At 36.2% G+C, this 17458-nt stretch overlaps 1 protein-coding gene across 3 annotated transcripts; it reads left to right on the top strand.

Moving 5' to 3' along the window:
* The first annotated feature begins 129 nt into the window (after positions 1-129).
* Positions 130-16442, top strand: LOC124158998 (vacuolar protein sorting-associated protein 4). 3 transcript variants are annotated; one of them, XM_046534461.1, is made up of 9 exons: positions 130-262; positions 933-974; positions 1062-1173; positions 1936-2077; positions 2168-2402; positions 2517-2784; positions 7959-8172; positions 11205-11433; positions 13346-16442. In XM_046534461.1, exons 1-9 carry the CDS (start codon positions 233-235, stop codon positions 13445-13447), a joined length of 1374 nt encoding a protein of 457 aa, XP_046390417.1. In that variant the 5' UTR covers positions 130-232; the 3' UTR covers positions 13448-16442. The 3 variants fall into 3 exon arrangements, with proteins under 3 accessions (XP_046390417.1, XP_046390420.1, XP_046390418.1); XM_046534464.1 differs by lacking the exon at positions 130-262 and adding an exon at positions 302-694 and having other exon boundaries at positions 895-974; XM_046534462.1 differs by lacking the exon at positions 130-262 and adding an exon at positions 304-694.
* Positions 16443-17458: the final 1016 nt, after the last annotated feature.

Raw genomic sequence — 17458 nt, 5'->3', positions numbered from 1 at the left:
TATGCTCAAAAGTGTGATAAACAAATTCCGCATGAAACTTGCCACGCCTACGTGGTTTTCAAATTCCTGCACAGCAACGGAATGATGTCAACATTTATTCACTAGGTTAAGGAAATGATGTGGTCAGTCAAAGGCTGCATCTACGCGCCTAGCATTAAAGCTGATAGTCAGATTGCTGGGTGAGCTGAAATCAGGCCATGATTCCAAAATATAAGAGGAATCGATCAGTTCCATGCCTCATTCATGTCAATTTCTGTGCAAGGTGAAAGGGAATAGTTTGCATAGTATGATTGAGCAGGTTAATCAACACTCGCTCGAGTGTGGAGGCTTTCAAATTATAATTACATAATGACAAGGATTCTTGGTTTTTCAATTTGCAACGTTGTTTTTTTAAATTTTGACTGTCATTTGTTTGGTCTTATATAGATGTCAGGGTTGTCTGTGGATATAAAATAAAAAGAATAAATGTGACTAACCCTGTGGTGTCCTGTAAACTTGTTATTTATCGGGAATGTGATGTTTAAAGACGGAAATTATAATCTAGAGTCTTAGTATATCTTCGATCGAGTTTCTAGCGATTGTTGTGATTTCCGTGTGATGCGTGCCGGTGCATAATACGATCCCTGTCTTCTGCCAATATTTTCCTGTTAGTTGCTGGAATACCACTTTTTTGACTACTCATTTGAAGACATTTGTAAGTCGTTCTTATTAATCTGTTTTGCATGACGGTTTTGTATACAAACATGTGGGAATCGTATTTAGTACTTTTCCTTTATTTGATAATCCGATTTGACAGATGACGTTAAAAGATCTCTCTGAACCATCTTTACTTGTCAACTTCTAAAAATCTCAATCAATTGCTCAATTGGGTATCATAATATCTGTAAATTCTAGTGACTGCAGCTGAATGATACGTCTCCATTTATTTACAGTCCATTTGTTATCCCATAATGGCTAATGGGTCAACTCTACAAGTGAGTACGGTGTGAACATTGGTTTGAAATTCCCAGAAAACTGGGTTAAAATGTGATTTGTAATTATACTCTGGTGTTTATTTATAGAAAGCCATTGATCTTGTGAATAAAGCTACTGAAGAAGATCGCAAGAAGAATTATGAAGAAGCTTTAAGGCTTTATGAGCATGCTGTGAAATATTTCCTCCATGCTATCAAGTGTAAGTATATTTATTCTTATAGGAAATAATCGCGGAATACCCAGCGGCATACCTTGACGGAGTAACCCGCAATTGCACGTTGAAATGCGGTTGTTTCTTACCGAGAAGAGTAATTGTTTTGACTGGGGTCCCGATCTAAGCGAATGAATTGACCTCTAGGGATTTTTTGTGATGGAAGTATAGTCTTGGTGGCACTACGTTAACAGAGATATTAATATCCGTCGTAATTATAATAAGTGAAAGTTTAATCTGGGTGTCACGCTTACGTTCTACCCATGTTTAAGTAAATTCTCAGCCTAAATTCTTTAAAAATGACTTTGCTTAATTACACTCTTAAATTCATTAATCGACGTGGGGATTTACACAGTAGCATTGCCATAATCGGGGCGTTTTATATTGCGTGGATTTAAACAAAGTTGTTTTTCAGTATTAATGTGGCAAGCCGCCACAAAGTTCAGTCCTGTATTAAGTCATGGATAGTAGAATAGATAGTCCAAAAAGCGCGTTATGCTGCTTAAATATATGTTCTTAGGTTGTTCATCATTAGAAGCCACCGTAGGTAGTAGCATTTTTGTTTTTAAAATTCCAACTAGTTAAATTAATTAAGTAAATGTAACTATTGAGTTCATAGTAATATATGGTTTTTAAGTTGACATTGTTTTAATTGGAGCTAAACATTCGTTGTTAATGATCTCATTAAAATCAGACTCTAGGATTCATTTTCCTTGTTCTGTTATAATTAGTTATATTGTTTGTTTGCAGATGAAACTCATAGTGAAAGAGCGAAAGAAAGCTTGAGGGAAAAATGTAGTCAGTACTTGGATAGAGCTGATAAACTGAAGGAATACTTAACAAAGGGCAAAAAGAAAAAGCCTGTGAAAGATGGGGAAAGTAACAACTCCAAGTGAGTATTTGTTGTATGCCTTTCTGACATGGATAGCTGTATCATTTTTTCTATATATATATATATTTGTTTCTTTGTTTAAAATTCTAGGAGTGAGGACAAAAAGAGTGACAGCGACAGTGATTCTGAAGATCCAGATAAGAAGAAACTGCTTTCAAAATTGGAAGGTGCCATCGTGGTTGAAAAGCCTAAAGTTAAATGGTCTGATGTGGCTGGCCTGGAAGGAGCAAAAGAGGCTTTGAAAGAAGCTGTCATCTTACCTATTAAATTTCCACATTTATTCACTGGCAAAAGGATTCCATGGAAAGGAATTTTGCTCTTTGGGGTGAGTAAAATAATTGCTCTTAATTTCTATGCTATTGGTTGTATGAAATTCATATTCCTAGTTTAAAACCAACCAAACTGGTTCAGCATATTTAATTTTCTTTTTTCATTTCAGCCTCCAGGTACTGGAAAATCATATTTAGCCAAGGCTGTGGCCACGGAAGCCAACAATTCAACCTTTTTTTCAGTTTCATCATCTGATTTGGTTTCTAAGTGGCTAGGTGAATCTGAGAAGTTGGTGAAGTCCCTTTTTGACCTGGCCAGACAGCATAAACCCAGTATAATATTTATTGATGAAGTTGATTCCCTCTGTTCATCTCGATCCGACAATGAATCAGAATCAGCAAGGAGGATCAAGACTGAATTTCTGGTTCAGATGCAAGGTATGAGGATTTTCTTCTTTTATTGTAGACTATAATGTGTGGAAAAAGCACTTACAGAATTTAGCATCAAGCATTGATAAATAAATGCAATGTGGAAACATTCATATAAGCACCAGTATGTCATTTTATACTTATCACATTAAGATATCCATTTTGAAATATCGCTCTTGCCTACTTTATAATCCTAGTATGGTATCCATGATAATTTTACTAGGGAGACTTGGCTAGAAAACTCTAAATAATTATGTACTCTCTACCAAATGATCGTAATCTTTCTGCACTCTGTTAAATTGCTTTTTCTGCTCTACATTGCCTCTGCTTCCTCTCCTTTGCAAATCTTTCCTTGTTCCTTAGATGTCACTGTCATTACCAGTTCATTGGTCAGCAATGACTTTTGGCCGGCCATCTTACTTATTGAAAGGGGAGCATGCAAAGTACAGTATACTCCCGATTATCCATGCTAATGATAGGGAGAGGTGGCACGAATAATCGAAAAACACGAATAATCCAAACTTTCAACAAATTCTTGTAATTTTAATAATTTACGTAAATTGAACAATTTATTATTATTTACGCACATAACCTGTTATTTAAGATTGCTTTCCGGAATCATTACGAGTTGTCTTTTCCCAACCAGGATCTTTTTAGCCGTGATAACGTTATTGCACTGGTATTCCCACTGCTCCATGTAACACTTGGTTTCCGAAAACCAGGCGACCATGGCTGCTAGATCATAGATTCAGAAAAGTGTTTTGCACGAATGCCTCAAACCACTGCGCGACGCTGGAAACTACACTATCAGGTACCAAGCCGCATAGACGTGCTCACATAAATTGCCCAGAATGAAACTGCTGCGGGGCGCAGATCCATGATCGCAAACCGTGATGCTTGGAAAAAAGGAAAACAGAGCTGCCGCAAAGGCTTCATGGCCGTGCACGATCATGCCATCATGCATCCGCGGTTACAGGAAATCAGGACTTAGGGCAATTTTTCTACGCAGGCGAGTGCCTGGCTATGCCTCCTGTTATCTCTAATTCCACTTCCCCCGTTGCCTTCACTTCTACTATTCCCTTCCTCTCAAGTTTGACCTTGACTAGTCACGGCGTAAATATGTCCGAGTGCAGACGAAATCTCTGGTTCCTTTGGAGTATATTCAACCGAATGTTGGCCACCGCAATAATTTCGCATTTGCGATATGAAATGTAAAATTATAGATCGTGGAGAACATTCCTCTTAATTTGCGATTGGTTCACCATTGAAGAATCTACTAACATTAATCAAGAGTTTTTTTCCCCGCCGCTGATTATCGTCTGCATGCTAGAGCAGACGTCCAAGTAAACTCAGAAAATTCCTTGTCGAAAAGCAAATAAAATAATTCCCTTTTATGAAGAGGATTCTAATGGTAATAATGAGCCCGATGTAGTCTCGCATCAAAATGCAAACACCCCGGTGCCTTTGTGTCTGATTAATGTTTTTTACAAGGACCGCGTAAAACATCGAAGAAGTGTAAAACTGCACAGATAAACCGCAGCCGAATAATTGGGAGTGTGCTGTACTTCTTTGCATCAGTCATTTCCAAAGAATCCCATGAGTTGTGATGAGGTATAATATCCTGATATTTATTATGCATTTGGTAATCTTAACCTAATACAGACTTATCCCTTTAAAAGTGGCTTAATTCAAGGTATAAACTTGGAAAGATAAAAGTACTAAATTTCAGGAATAACCCCATCCCTCGGCAGAGAAACAAGAACAGGTACAAGACACTGTCATGCATATAAACATCACCTTTATACCTTTGAGAAAGGGGTAGGGGAGGATTTTACATGCTTGAAGAAGGGGTGGGAAACAGGCGTACAGAGTGGAGACAGTGAGAAAAGTTACAAGGAAAGAGATACGGGAAACCCTAGGTGGAAGGAGGACTCGAGGCATAACTTTAGAATTACGGCGCATGGGAAGAACCACAGTAAATGGGAAGGCCAGGGGGTTGGAGCTGAGTAAAAAAGGGGGGTATAAAGAGAGGCCACGTGTCCTTGGAAATGGAGAAGCAGGAAAGAGGCAAGGGAGAGAAGAAGGGTAGTTGAGAAAGGAATGAGAATCAGTAGGGGTACCAAGAAGGGATTGCAGGCAGAAGAAAATGGTCAAGAAAATACGGAGAGAGGGTGGGCAGACAGAAAAACCCTGTGGAGGTTGGGGTCGGTGAAGGAGTGGGTGAGAAAAGAATTTGACCATTTGTTTTCGGGAAGGGGATCTTAAGGAGAGGAGAGTGAATGACAAACACTTGTTCATTCATGAGCATATTTATATCACTTAATACTATTTCAAATTACTCTAAAACATCAAGCATTGTGCCTTTACTTTTAAAGTGGAGAACTTCTGGTTGAAAATGACAAGAATGAAAAGTCTGTAGCAAGTGTTTGGCGAGAAGTGATGTTTCATCCCCATTTTTCCAGCACCTTTTATGTTCTTTCATTCTGGTAATGAAACTTCTGCCTGTTTGACCAATGTAACACATGTTGCATGATTCGCAATTAACTTTGTGAATGCGGGATTGATGGATGTGTTCTATTTTGTCTTTGTTACGACACAACTTTACTGAGAGTGCTAGGGTTGTAGATAGAAACATTGAATTTTTTTTGGGGGGAATGAAAGCAAGCCTGTTGGAAAGGTCTCCAACAAAAAATAATCGGCACCATTTTTTAGAATTCTCTGTGATTGGGGGAATGATCACAGCTGTGAGATGGCTCGCATTTTTAACTTTCTGTGAAGGATTTTAGCTATAGTATTTAAGCTGCAGCCATTTGAAATCGCAATTGATTTAATTGTGGAAAGTTCACAATTGAAATTAACTTTATTAAAGGAAGATCGACCAATATATCTAACGTAGAATGAAAGGAGGATAATTTTTGGGAGGTTGGATGGCATGAGTCATTGGGAATGATATTATCGCTATAGCTTGAAGGTTTTCTGTAAACACCAAATTCATGTTTGTCACCAACTATGGATATGGAGAGATCGAGAAAGTTAATTGCATGTTGGATTCTATTTCTACTGTGAAGGCAATATTAAGATGTTGAGCAATTAAAAGATTCAGGAAGTTTTCTAATTGTCTGACACTTCCGGTCCAGCAGCAAATGATGTCGTCAACATAGCAGTACCAGTAGAAGATGTTGGATAAGATGAGATGCCCGGAATCAAATGATTGGCGTTCTAAATTGTCCATAAATATTTCTGCAAAACAGGTGAAACTGGGATCCCATGGCAAGGCTGTCTGCTTGGTGATAAAAATTCTTATTGTACAAAAAAATAGTTTTGGTTAGCACACAGTTCCATCAGACGATGAAGTTTACTATGCACACTATTGCAGTCTCAGTAAGTTGCAGTGTCTCAGTAAGTCTTTCGTGAGTAACAAGGTTTTTTTACTGGTACAGGAGTAATGAGATTTTTTACATAAAATGGAAATAGCTTGGAGTTGGAAGGTAACGTGAGCTGATTAAGTTTTTGTGACAAAGTAATGGAGTTCTTAATGCTATAGTTTGGTGAAAAACCAGATGATTGCCTAAAAATATTTAATTTGGAGGCCAACTTATAGGACGCCTATGAACGACACCACTGGGCGAATAGGCATTCCATCTTTATGAATCTTGGGAAGGCCATAAAATCTTGGAGGTAGAGGATTCATCTGAAGTTACTTCTTTTTCTCACTGTTACTGAATAAATTAGAGCAGGGAGATAGAGCTGTTTTAAAACTTTTTTGGAATCTATCTGTTGGATCACGGGGGAGAATTACAAATAAGGTATCCTTCAACTCATTATCACATTTGGGGATGTATGAGGCTTTATTAAGGATCATCACACTGTTCCCTTTGTCTGCTTTGGAAATGATCAAGTCTTCTTTGGTTAACTTCTCATTGAAATATAACTTAAAGGGTATAATGACCACGCCTGTAGCCCTAAACATGACAAAATGGGGATTTCTTGGAATGCCGGAATCATCGACTCATGTCGATATGTCATGACATCTTGGAGTTTCTATTCCTTCTTTCACTCAATCAGACTTCTTGTCATCTGTCAAGGATGGATGGCTCAGCACTGTGACATAATCTTAGGCCTTAATGGGTCTCCTGAGACACATGGAATTGCACCTTGAAGGGTGTTGCACTGTGGGATGTACAATGATGTCAAGGTGTCCATCTCCATATGGAATGGTGCTGTGAGGTTCACCATATAAAATGTATAGGTTCTCCAAACCACAGTGGCGATTGTTGACAGTGCACTGTAGATGCACGTGACCAAAAGCCATTCGTCTGGAAGTGCTAGGTGCAACTCACCCCCTCATCCACTGTGACTCACCCCTCTCTTCCTTGGTGATTTATACCCCCTTGCACAACAACTTGTCTGCTATTTCAAGAATGGTGTGAAATTTCATACCAAAGATATTCCCTGCAGGAACCTACTAAAAAAAAGTGGTCGCAGGAGTTGGAGTCTCTCCTCTGGGTTTAACGAGATGAGTGAGATGACACGAGGCTCAGGCCTTAGGCATGTTTCTGATGCATTAGAATAACTGTGTAGGCAAAATGAAGCTCTTTTGAAGCAGAAAGGGATCACTATTGGTCACAGTGATAGCATATGGAGGGGAAGGTGGCTAGGGAGATTGTAAAAGGGGTAAGGTATTTTTTCTTAATTTTTGATATATCTCGAGATTATTCATTAATGGAATTGTCATCCCTGTCATGCATTTCAATCAGTTTCATATTCCATAACTTGGTCAATGTCTTGATGGTTAGTTAAAAATTCAATCATAGTTTTTCTCAGTATAGGCTTTCTATATGTACTTATCAGAGCAAGAAAAAAATTCCTGAGTGTATTATAGTTTTTTTCCATGCTACAGAAAAACTGGTTTTAGAAAGTGAGTTGGATGGCATGTTTAAAGTAAATCAAACAACTGGCAGGTGACATATGTGTGTAACCTGCTACACACGAAGATGAACTCCATTATAAAAACCTTCTAATTTACTAACAAAGGAAATTTTGGTCTCTTCAATTACATCAATTAGAGGTTCTACTGTTCTTCAACTTTCTACCATTTAATTTTTAGTTGTTTTACAGTGTTTATTTTCTCGTGAAAATAGTGCCAAAATTTTATTCTTCCATGATGTGTGGTTTTTTTATAGGTGTTGGAAACGATACAGATGGTATCCTTGTGCTTGGAGCCACCAATATTCCATGGGTTTTGGATGCTGCTATCAGGAGGAGGTTTGAGAAGAGAATATACATTCCACTTCCTGAGGAGCATGCCAGACTCTTAATGTTTAAACTACACCTTGGAAACACCAAGCACACTCTTTCTGAGGATGACTTGAAAACTTTGGCTAAAAAAACGGAGGGGTAAGTGTAGTAGTGTAGAAATTAATGGAAATTATTCGGTGCAATTGAAATTAAGTTTTCTGATACATCATTTTGCTTTGTGCATTGTGGTTCACTATAAACCAGCCTAATTCCAGTCTCAATAGTAATTATGTGGCTAGTTCACATTGTTATGCTTAAGTACTCAACAATTGCGCTAAAAATTTCGTTTAAGGTTTCACAGGTTTAATTTTTGCTTATTATTATCAGAAATTGGACTATTTTTAACATAGATCATGTTTTTAAAATGTTTTTAATATAAAACCTTGAATGTGACCAACTAATTAATCTGTTCACTGTAGCGTTACGATGTCAAAATCTTAGCAATTTTTAACATAAGCCTGGACACAAGGAACTCAATTCATTTGCTGCTGATCAAATGAAGGAAAAACTCCACATAGACAAGAACAATAGTGAACGAGAGAACTATTTTATCAAAAACACATGTCAACTTCATTTAACTAGTATTTGAAGGCATAAATATCCAAGATTCAATATAATAAGTATTTCAATTATGGCAATTAAGAACTAATGTTCTCAAAAATGAACCTTAACTAATACGAAAAATAAGTACAACGGTGAGTGTGTCAGCACCGAAAACTATGTTGGGAATCTCTGTCAAAGGTTGAGTGATGTTACTCCGACGATAACCAATTCAAGAGAGAGCGGCCCGGACACATCTAGAGGAAACATGTCGTGTTGTAAAGAGGGTAAACCAACCAACAATGGTGTGAAGGTAATTTCGGGGGTGAGGTAACAGCCAGCCCCAGACCCCAGTCAGCTCAAACAGTCCAATTTTCCTGGCACTGGCCATGTTGACAGGAAACTCAGTAACAGAGCTCGTCATCCAAGCATGGTTGAGGGAACAGGGTACTCAGCAGGGAAGACCTCCTTCTCCACAATATTCTCAGTGATGTAAGTTCCCAGGTAGGGTGATGGACATTCCGATAGGCAATTAGTAGTCAAGAAGGGGAAACATGGTAGGATGAGATCTTGGAGGGAGAGAGAGTTTTGGTAGGTGAAAAGTGGACTCCACTCACTCCAAACTGCAGACTATGCCTAAGCATAAACTTTCCCCTGGAATTCCAAATCCAGATATTCATCAGAAGGAGTATATTTAAGTGTTGAGCTCCTGGTATGGCAGGTGTGGATGGCAGAGTTTTGAGACAGAGTTCGGAGATGGGGTCCAAGATTTTAGGAGTCCAAGCCTTTGAGTCGAAGGCCTTTGCACCAAGTTCCTTTGTGCGAAAATCCTTTGTATTACTTTTTACTTGAGAATGATGCCTCAGTGTCAAAAGGCATTGTACCATCAAAAAGTTTATTACAAAATTATTAAGGTTGTTTGTATTCATTCAGCATGAATTTTCACAAAGTAAAAGCCGAATCAAACAATTTTGTCAGCACCTGTGACAGTCAACGAATGCACAACTATCGTAGACAATGTACGACGTTATGTTTTTCCACCAAGAGTATGCTCTAACTTGCTTTATTAGTTGTCACATTATTACTGGAATGGTGAAAACTGAAAATTCAGTTCGGCTGAAAAATCCAGCGTGTGTGTAACGGGCCAAAAAATAGTTAAGCGAGTAGAGCATATTTTAAAATCACAAAATAGTTTTCAAATATATTTTTGTTACAAAATACTTCTTTAAAATTTCCGAAAGAAAATACTAAAGTATCAAATATACGCTTTAAATATTGCACACCTCACACTTGTTTCTGCCTTGTTAGTTTTAACAATGAATCATGCTTCCCTGATCACAATGATTCATGCTTGGAGCAATCATGGATTGATTTTTTGATGTCTTCACTGAGCTTTAATCAAATATTTCTTGAGGCTGACTACCATTGCCAGCAGGTTCTTGAATTCCAGCAGTACTTAGCTTCCATTCCTGTTAAAAGCAAATCCATAGTTTCGAAGACATATGAATCAGTAAGACTTTTTAGTTTACTTGTGCACTATGTGTAAGTCTTCACAGATGGTCCACCAGGTTAAATATTACTGCCAAAATTTTAGTGGTTGACCCTGTCACTGGCTTCAGAATGTTGAGTGCTGCATCAAAATCTCCCTGGTTTTTGTTTGTATATGTTTTACTGCTGTGGATCAGGTCATAACTGAATGGCCATCATCAAGTCATTGGTTTCTTCATGTTGTGTTAAGGTTTTACAATGATTAGGGTAATAACAATGATGCAAGGGAAGCAACGGGAGAATATGCTTCAGCTAATCAAAAATTATCCAATCCTTGGCTGAAGGTTTTATGGACCCAGCAGAACCATGTCACTGCACTTAACACCCTGAAGACAAAAGCTAATACAGGCATTGAAATGATTGATATGACTGGACATATAACTTTGCAGAAGACCTTTGAAGACCATGTGAACGAGGAAAGCTAGAAATATAATTTTCTGATTATTGGTTCTTAGAAACCACGACTCTGAATGTAAGTGGAATGGTGGCTGAATACTTGAGTATGCTAAGAAAGTGTCTTCAATGAGCGAAAATCAGAGGCCACCAAGTATTTGTATTGCTTAAGTGATTTTATTAATGGTCCGCAATTTTCAACTAAGCTAAATTTTATTAAATCTTTTTCTATGTATAGTGCGAATGACCTTGATAATGACTATATTGATACCTCCACTGCACAAACATCAACAATTGCCCACCGAATCCAATCCGCTCATCTGGTACTATTAGGGCTGCTAGATGAGCAGATTTGATTCGGTGGGCGATTGTTGAGCATTTGTGCTGTGGAGGTATCAAGACCCAGCCTCAGTCGAGACCAGATAATAGTCAAAACCTAGGGTCGGAACAATAAAAGTTTTTGTGGAACATAACTGATTTATTTCGCACTATAGATATGTGGTTCCACGAAATGAAGTCTGAAACTTTAGCTTCGACTTGATTTTTTTCTATGATATTTGTTTATAATTTTTTTCTTTTATCCCTTAAGGTTTAAGTTGTATGTTTTTCTGTTATTGCCGAGATAGTTTATGGATTCTTCTCCATTCCAGGTATTCTGGAGCAGATATTAGCATAGTTGTCCGTGATGCACTTATGCAACCAGTTCGCAAAGTCCAGTCAGCTACCCATTTCTGTAGGGTTAGGGGTCCCTCGAACAATGACCCTAACGTAATTGTTGATGACCTTCTTTCACCTTGCTCTCCTGGTTATCCTGGTGCCATGGAGATGACTTGGGTGGATGTCCCAGGTGAAAAACTGTTGGAGCCTCCTGTGACCATGGTGAGATTATTTTTGATGGAAATATATGATGACTATCCTTACAGATTTAATAATTGTATGGGAAAGTACATGGTGATGATTTTGATTTTTTATTAAATATTGTATTTCTTTGTGGATTTCTCCATTTTCCGGGTTATCGCCGCATTTCGTGGTGAAAATGGAGAAATCCACAAATTCTGTGCTGCATGGAAGACTCCGAGACAACGTTGTATTTCTTGTATTTATCATTGTGCATAAATTTCCAAAAGCGTTCTACAAGCCCTTATGCTCTCGTAACAATTTCCCTTTTCACACCCAGAGAGCTCATGTCCAATTTTTGAAATTTCCAGTTTGTTTGAATATATTTTTGCAAAGTTATTTCTTGAAACAGGATGTGGAAATTTTAGCTTCAACTTTGGAACATATGACTGGTAAATAAGAATGAATTTGAATTGGAAAATAGAAATACATGTATGTATTTAATTGGAAAATAATGGAACAAATCTTTTTTGTTAGTTAAAAAATAATATTCAAAGTTATATAACATCGAAATCTCTACAGTAATCATAGTTTTGCATATAAATAATGGAGCGTATTATAATTTAGTCCAATTAGCATGAATATGTCTTACACATTTATATTTATTAGCAAGTTGAAATTTCATTGTGTTGCACTTGTGCTCGGCTAAACACCCCTTGCAATCCTTTATCGCATCTAATACATTTTCTCCTGGATCTTTTTTTATTTTGTCTAGTGCTGCAAACACAACAATTAACTTCTTTTTTCCCTTCAATTTTAATAACATCAACTTTACTTGAAGTTTCTTTCATTTAAATCCACTCAGCTCCTAAATATTCAATTATATTTTCATGTATTTTCTCTTGATTAGACTTTCTCAGTCCTTTGAAAAACACTAGACTGGATTGAATTAGGAGCACCATCATTTACTCAAATGATTTCATTGTCATTCAATAATATACACCCAACAATGTCTGTGTCTACCGCTACATAATCTCTTAATGAACAGTTGGCACACACAGCATTTGACACAACATTTCGGATGTGAGGCACTACTTTAAAGTCTGTTGTCATCCTGTTGTCGGCGATTTCCACGTTTTTGACTGAAAAACATGTCTAGTTCGCATCATTTGTTGATGCATACAGTAAAATGAGGAGGCGGGTTGCCTACCCCACGAAACTGCTTTTGGGGATACGATAAAAGGGTATTTTTTCGATAACTAAACGCAAGAGAGCTGATGTATTTGGTCTAAAATATCAAGGAAAGACCAATGTTATATCCAATTGGAAAAAATGAGTACTTGCTAAAACCAAATTGAAATTATTTACATTTTTAACGTTTTTCTTTAAAAATTTCAAAACAAAAGATATTAACCGATTAAAAAAAAAATCATATCTTTAATACCCACCCGGGTACGCAACTTTTGCCGGGTATTACAATTCGCTCCTAAAAAAAGTGGTAAAACGAGGCAGCCTAGTGCACACCTTCCCTTGAATATGAGAAAAAACTGCAGATGTGTCCATGCAGGTGCGTGGGAGCCTTAGCATCGGCAGAGCGTCTTCAGTGTCTTCGTGCAGTGGTTGGCTCGGAGAAATTTTGCTCGATTCTTAAAGTCAATTGTTTCATTTTTTTGATGATGAATGGAGAACCTTTAGGCACATATGCTGGCTAATATATCAGTTTAACCTGTTCAAAATAGTTTTTATAGCTATCGAAAGCTATAATTTGAAATGAAAATTTGTAACATTTAATGTTGATAACTTTAAATATGACCAGTTGTGCTGCGACCATGTTGGTCATATGAAATTTAGCTATTTTTAATTTTAATCTTTTGATTTCAGTATTTATTTTTTTTTCTGTTTCATTTGAATGTTCAGAAGAAGTAACTAATTTTTTGTTGTATCATCATTTCAGAGTGACATGTTGCGCTCTCTGGCGACATCTAAGCCAACTGTGAATGATGAAGACATGGTGAAGTTAAATAAGTTCAAAGAAGATTTTGGACAAGAAGGTTAACACCCAAATCTGTATGTGAACACTTGGTTTTCTTTGAAATCATCATTTTGCTTTGTATAGCTACTAATATTATTGTGAGCCTTGGCCATTTTAATCTTGTATGTACATAGGTGTGAAAATCCTAATATATTTCTTATAAAGTTTGGATGCTTTGCCTCAACAAAGAAGCCTAATTACTATGATAGAGCCCTGTTATCTATGGATTCAGAACATGTATGTGCTTATATACTGGATCGATTCAGAAAAGAGAAAAGCTTGCATTTGGTATGAGTCATTGGATAAATAACAAACAGTAATTATTATAGCTTATGTGTGGAGATTTATTTATTGTTCCTCATTTCATCAAATCATTTTGTATCTGTAATTGTGATATTGTTTTGTATTGGAATTTTTTAACTTCCATATTTTTTATGAGTTATTCTGTGTTAGTGAATCAAATGAAATAAGAATGCAAACAGTCAATCGTCTATGAAGTTTTAAATTTTCTTTAGGCATTCTGATTTTAATCTCTTCTCATAGAAAACTCTTTATGCCAAATGAAAAGTAGTGTAAAAGGATGAATTATGCACTTAAAGCTTTCAGTAATATATCTTACGATGGGAAATATTTCTTACGAATCTCATTTTGAAGAATCCGTCCTCAATAATTTGGCATGCAAGTTGTGAATTGGAACTTCAAATTTTAGTTTAAAATTAAAATATTTAATCCTAATAGAATAATTGTTTAAGAGTGAAAAACATTGAATTTTCTTTTCTATAGCAAAATGGCTACATAGTTCTGGAACTCTTTATAGTTTTGATTTTGTTGACATTGATTTTATTATGTTAGTGTTGCATTACATTGCAAAACATGGAGACTTTATGAGTTGAATACTGTGGCTTATATCATTATCATATTTATAACATTTGGCTCTCTCTATTTCAACATCACGTGGTACATTCGGAATTGGAAACCTGCTATCAATCTTATCTGTAATGAAGTAAAGCATTATAAAACTGATTATTGGTTTGTAGTGGTATAAAGAGAATATTTTATTGTTAGCTTTCACAAATTGCTGTAAACGACATCCTATGGGGCATGCATGGTATAATATTATTGTTTGGCCTTATTTATTCAAAGATTCCTCTGCTCTGAGATCAAGGTATAAAAGGGCCTCTTTCATTAAATGAAATTTATGGTCTGAACCCTCTTGGTGTGAAGCTTGATTGTGATCAATAGCTATTTTTTCTTTTGAGGGTTCAGCATTAATCCACATGGATATGTAAATGAATTTTTGATCTATTTTTAATTAATTTTAAGGATTCATATATTGTTCCTTGTTGAACATTTGAATTATTACGATCTGTGTATAAAAAATATCTTTGATCTGTGGGTTCATACGTATTTGACTCGTGGAATAATGACGGTTGGGGAACCTCATTGATTACATTGGTACACATATATTTTTAGATGCACTAGGTTTTCCTTCCTCTCATGAGCCCGCGTGTTATTTTCATGGTACTGAAGCTTTTCTCTTTAAATGGTGGACTGCACAGGTTCTGTCAATTGAATATATTTCCAAACTTTGCTCCCTTAAATATTGATCTAGTTCTATATTAATAATACATCATGGAAAATGCTTAATGCATACACTATGATGTGTGTAAATCCCACAATTATTCCTTGAAGGAGTTTTCTGCCTATTCCCTGAAAAATTATTCCGATGGATGCTTTGTTACTGGGGGGTTGATGATTATATTTTTGAATGCCTTAAGGAGTTTGTTACCCATATTGGTAAATGCTTTTTAAAGAGGGTAGTGACAGTACTTATTATCGACATACAAAATGGCAGTTTTTTGCATCCTCATGAAAATTCAGTGAATGAAGTGGCCATAGCCTCTTAAAGATGACTGTGGACATCAGCTCTACTATACAAGCATGTTGTAAAATGATGTCGTCCAAGGTGCCGGAAGTGGCTTTATTAGTATTTAAACACCAATCCTTAATTCACTAGCTGTCAAGTTTTTAAATCACAGAATGTAGATTGAGGAAGTAATGCATATTAGGGATATGTGTATTGGCACCAGAATGGGAAAGGTCATTATAAACTTGGATAAGTACTTCATGTGCGTGTATATTTTGAATGGCTAATTGCATACATGCTATTTATAATGCCTGCAGTGCGTTAGTAGCCCAGAAGTAAGTAATGAATAAGTTACACACATTAGCTAGCCAAATCAATCAGGTTTTGACGTTAAACAGTGAGTAAGAAAGTTTTAAGATTGTACCTGTTTGCCTTCTCATGATTTTTTCATTATTGTACCTGTACCATTATATTTTTTCACAATGGTCAATAAACAAATTGCCTCCTGGAATGCAAAATCTCTATTCCGTGAGATATACTTACAGAAATGGTGCTACGTATGGTAACCTTGTTGAATGTGTATTAGGCAGTCCTCATGACCTGAAAACAATCATGTAAAAGATTTGGCTTGACTTTAATTGGATGATAGCCTTTAATTGAGTCTGAGTTGAAATTGAAAATTGAAAGGAACAAGAGGCATTATTAAAGGAGCACTTACCAATTTCGACCAGCTTTTTATCTTACTAAATGAGTGAGATTGTAGATTATTTTTTGTAGTTGAAGCCTGGGTCAGTAGTAAAAATAATTTACTCAATAGAAACACTTAAAATGAAGCAAAATCATGGTCATTATTTGTCACTTTTCAGTGGGTGTATGAGTTGCAGACCTTATAATTAGTATTGATTTGTCCTCAGTTTTTTTTCATGTTTTAAAAAGGACAATTTTTTAATGCAATAAAAAATGCATTTAATCTTGGAAAAACCTGTCAGCATCAAATTTTTATTCAGAAAAAGTCTTTTTAAAACTTTTCCACTTTTTTTGCTCCCTGCTACTGCAGTTTTATGATAACAGTGTGGTTTGTGTCTGTAATATTATTATATTCCAGTATCTTTATTCTTCATTAAAACTTGATTTTAAATCCTTTTGTGAGAATTATGTATCAATCGAGTTATTCTGACAAGGAACATTCACCATGTGTCCCTCTCCGATTTCGTTCAAATTTGGTAGGTTGGTAGTGTGCCATGATAAATTAACAAATGCAAACTTTCTTGTGGCCTATGAGCTAATTAATTATTCTCCAAAGTTCCTCAACAATAATTAGGAATAATGCATTGCAATATATTAAGTGATGATTAACTTTATAATTTTTTCCATGTTTTTGTAAATTCTGCTGAGATTATTTACTACTGACCATTGTCAAATCAAATTTTTGAAACATTTTTTTTAGAATGCAGTAATTCCTATCACTTATTATCTCAGTTTATCACGAGTGATCATGCACTCATCCAATTTTGATGAAAATTAGAATGCTGTACTAATAACATTGAGATGAGAGGCTTTTGGTCCTGTCAAGGGTGGAGGAAAGATATACCTTGTTAATAATAGATAATCAACTGATCACTTTACCTAGCTAATTCACCAAGGAGTATGCAAGGTTGATGGTAAGGTGGACAAGCACAAGATAAAGGATTTAAAGGAAATTTAGAGTTGGTAAGGTATGGAAGATATCTTTCCCAGTATTTCATGAGTATCAATTGAATTCCATCCCATGAACATGAGTTTCTACTAACTTTTATTGGCCAAATCCATAATTTTTCTCATTTCCTATATTCCTCATGCTGCAATATTCGGCAAACAGATATATTAAATGATCACTTAACCATTTTAATTGATATGATTATAAAATATTACATACTTCTCAGTGCATTATTCTAAACCTTAGAGGTTTAGCGATCAATGATTACATAGTGTGCCCAAATACTTTGATATATATTGTGAAAAATTTTCTGTGAAACCCTCGGGGACTTTTCAGTCAATTATAATTTTTTGGCTGTCCTCAATAAAGTCGGAAATTCTTCAGCAAGTCGATTTTCTATCAGTTGGTATCATTATTTGGAGGAAGTGACCCAAGGGTGGAGAGAAACCTGGACTTTGAGATAAGCCAGCTC

This window comes from Ischnura elegans, chromosome 5 (assembly GCF_921293095.1).
Source record: "Ischnura elegans chromosome 5, ioIscEleg1.1, whole genome shotgun sequence".
Classification (NCBI taxonomy): Eukaryota; Metazoa; Arthropoda; class Insecta; order Odonata; family Coenagrionidae; genus Ischnura; species Ischnura elegans.
The sequence above is the reverse complement of the archived record's forward strand: the minus strand, read 5'-3'. Positions and strand labels throughout refer to the sequence as shown.

What these genes read in the sequence shown, in the direction of transcription:
- LOC124158998 (XM_046534461.1), top strand. Translation starts at nt 233, where the DNA reads ATGCCTCATTCATGTCAATTTCTGTGCAAG. An exon ending in TTTCCTCCATGCTATCAAGT is followed by an intron (nt 1,174 to 1,935) that starts GTAAGTATATTT and finishes GTTTGTTTGCAG; the next exon opens with ATGAAACTCATAGTGAAAGA. An exon ending in ATTTCTGGTTCAGATGCAAG is followed by an intron (nt 2,785 to 7,958) that starts GTATGAGGATTT and finishes GTTTTTTTATAG; the next exon opens with GTGTTGGAAACGATACAGAT.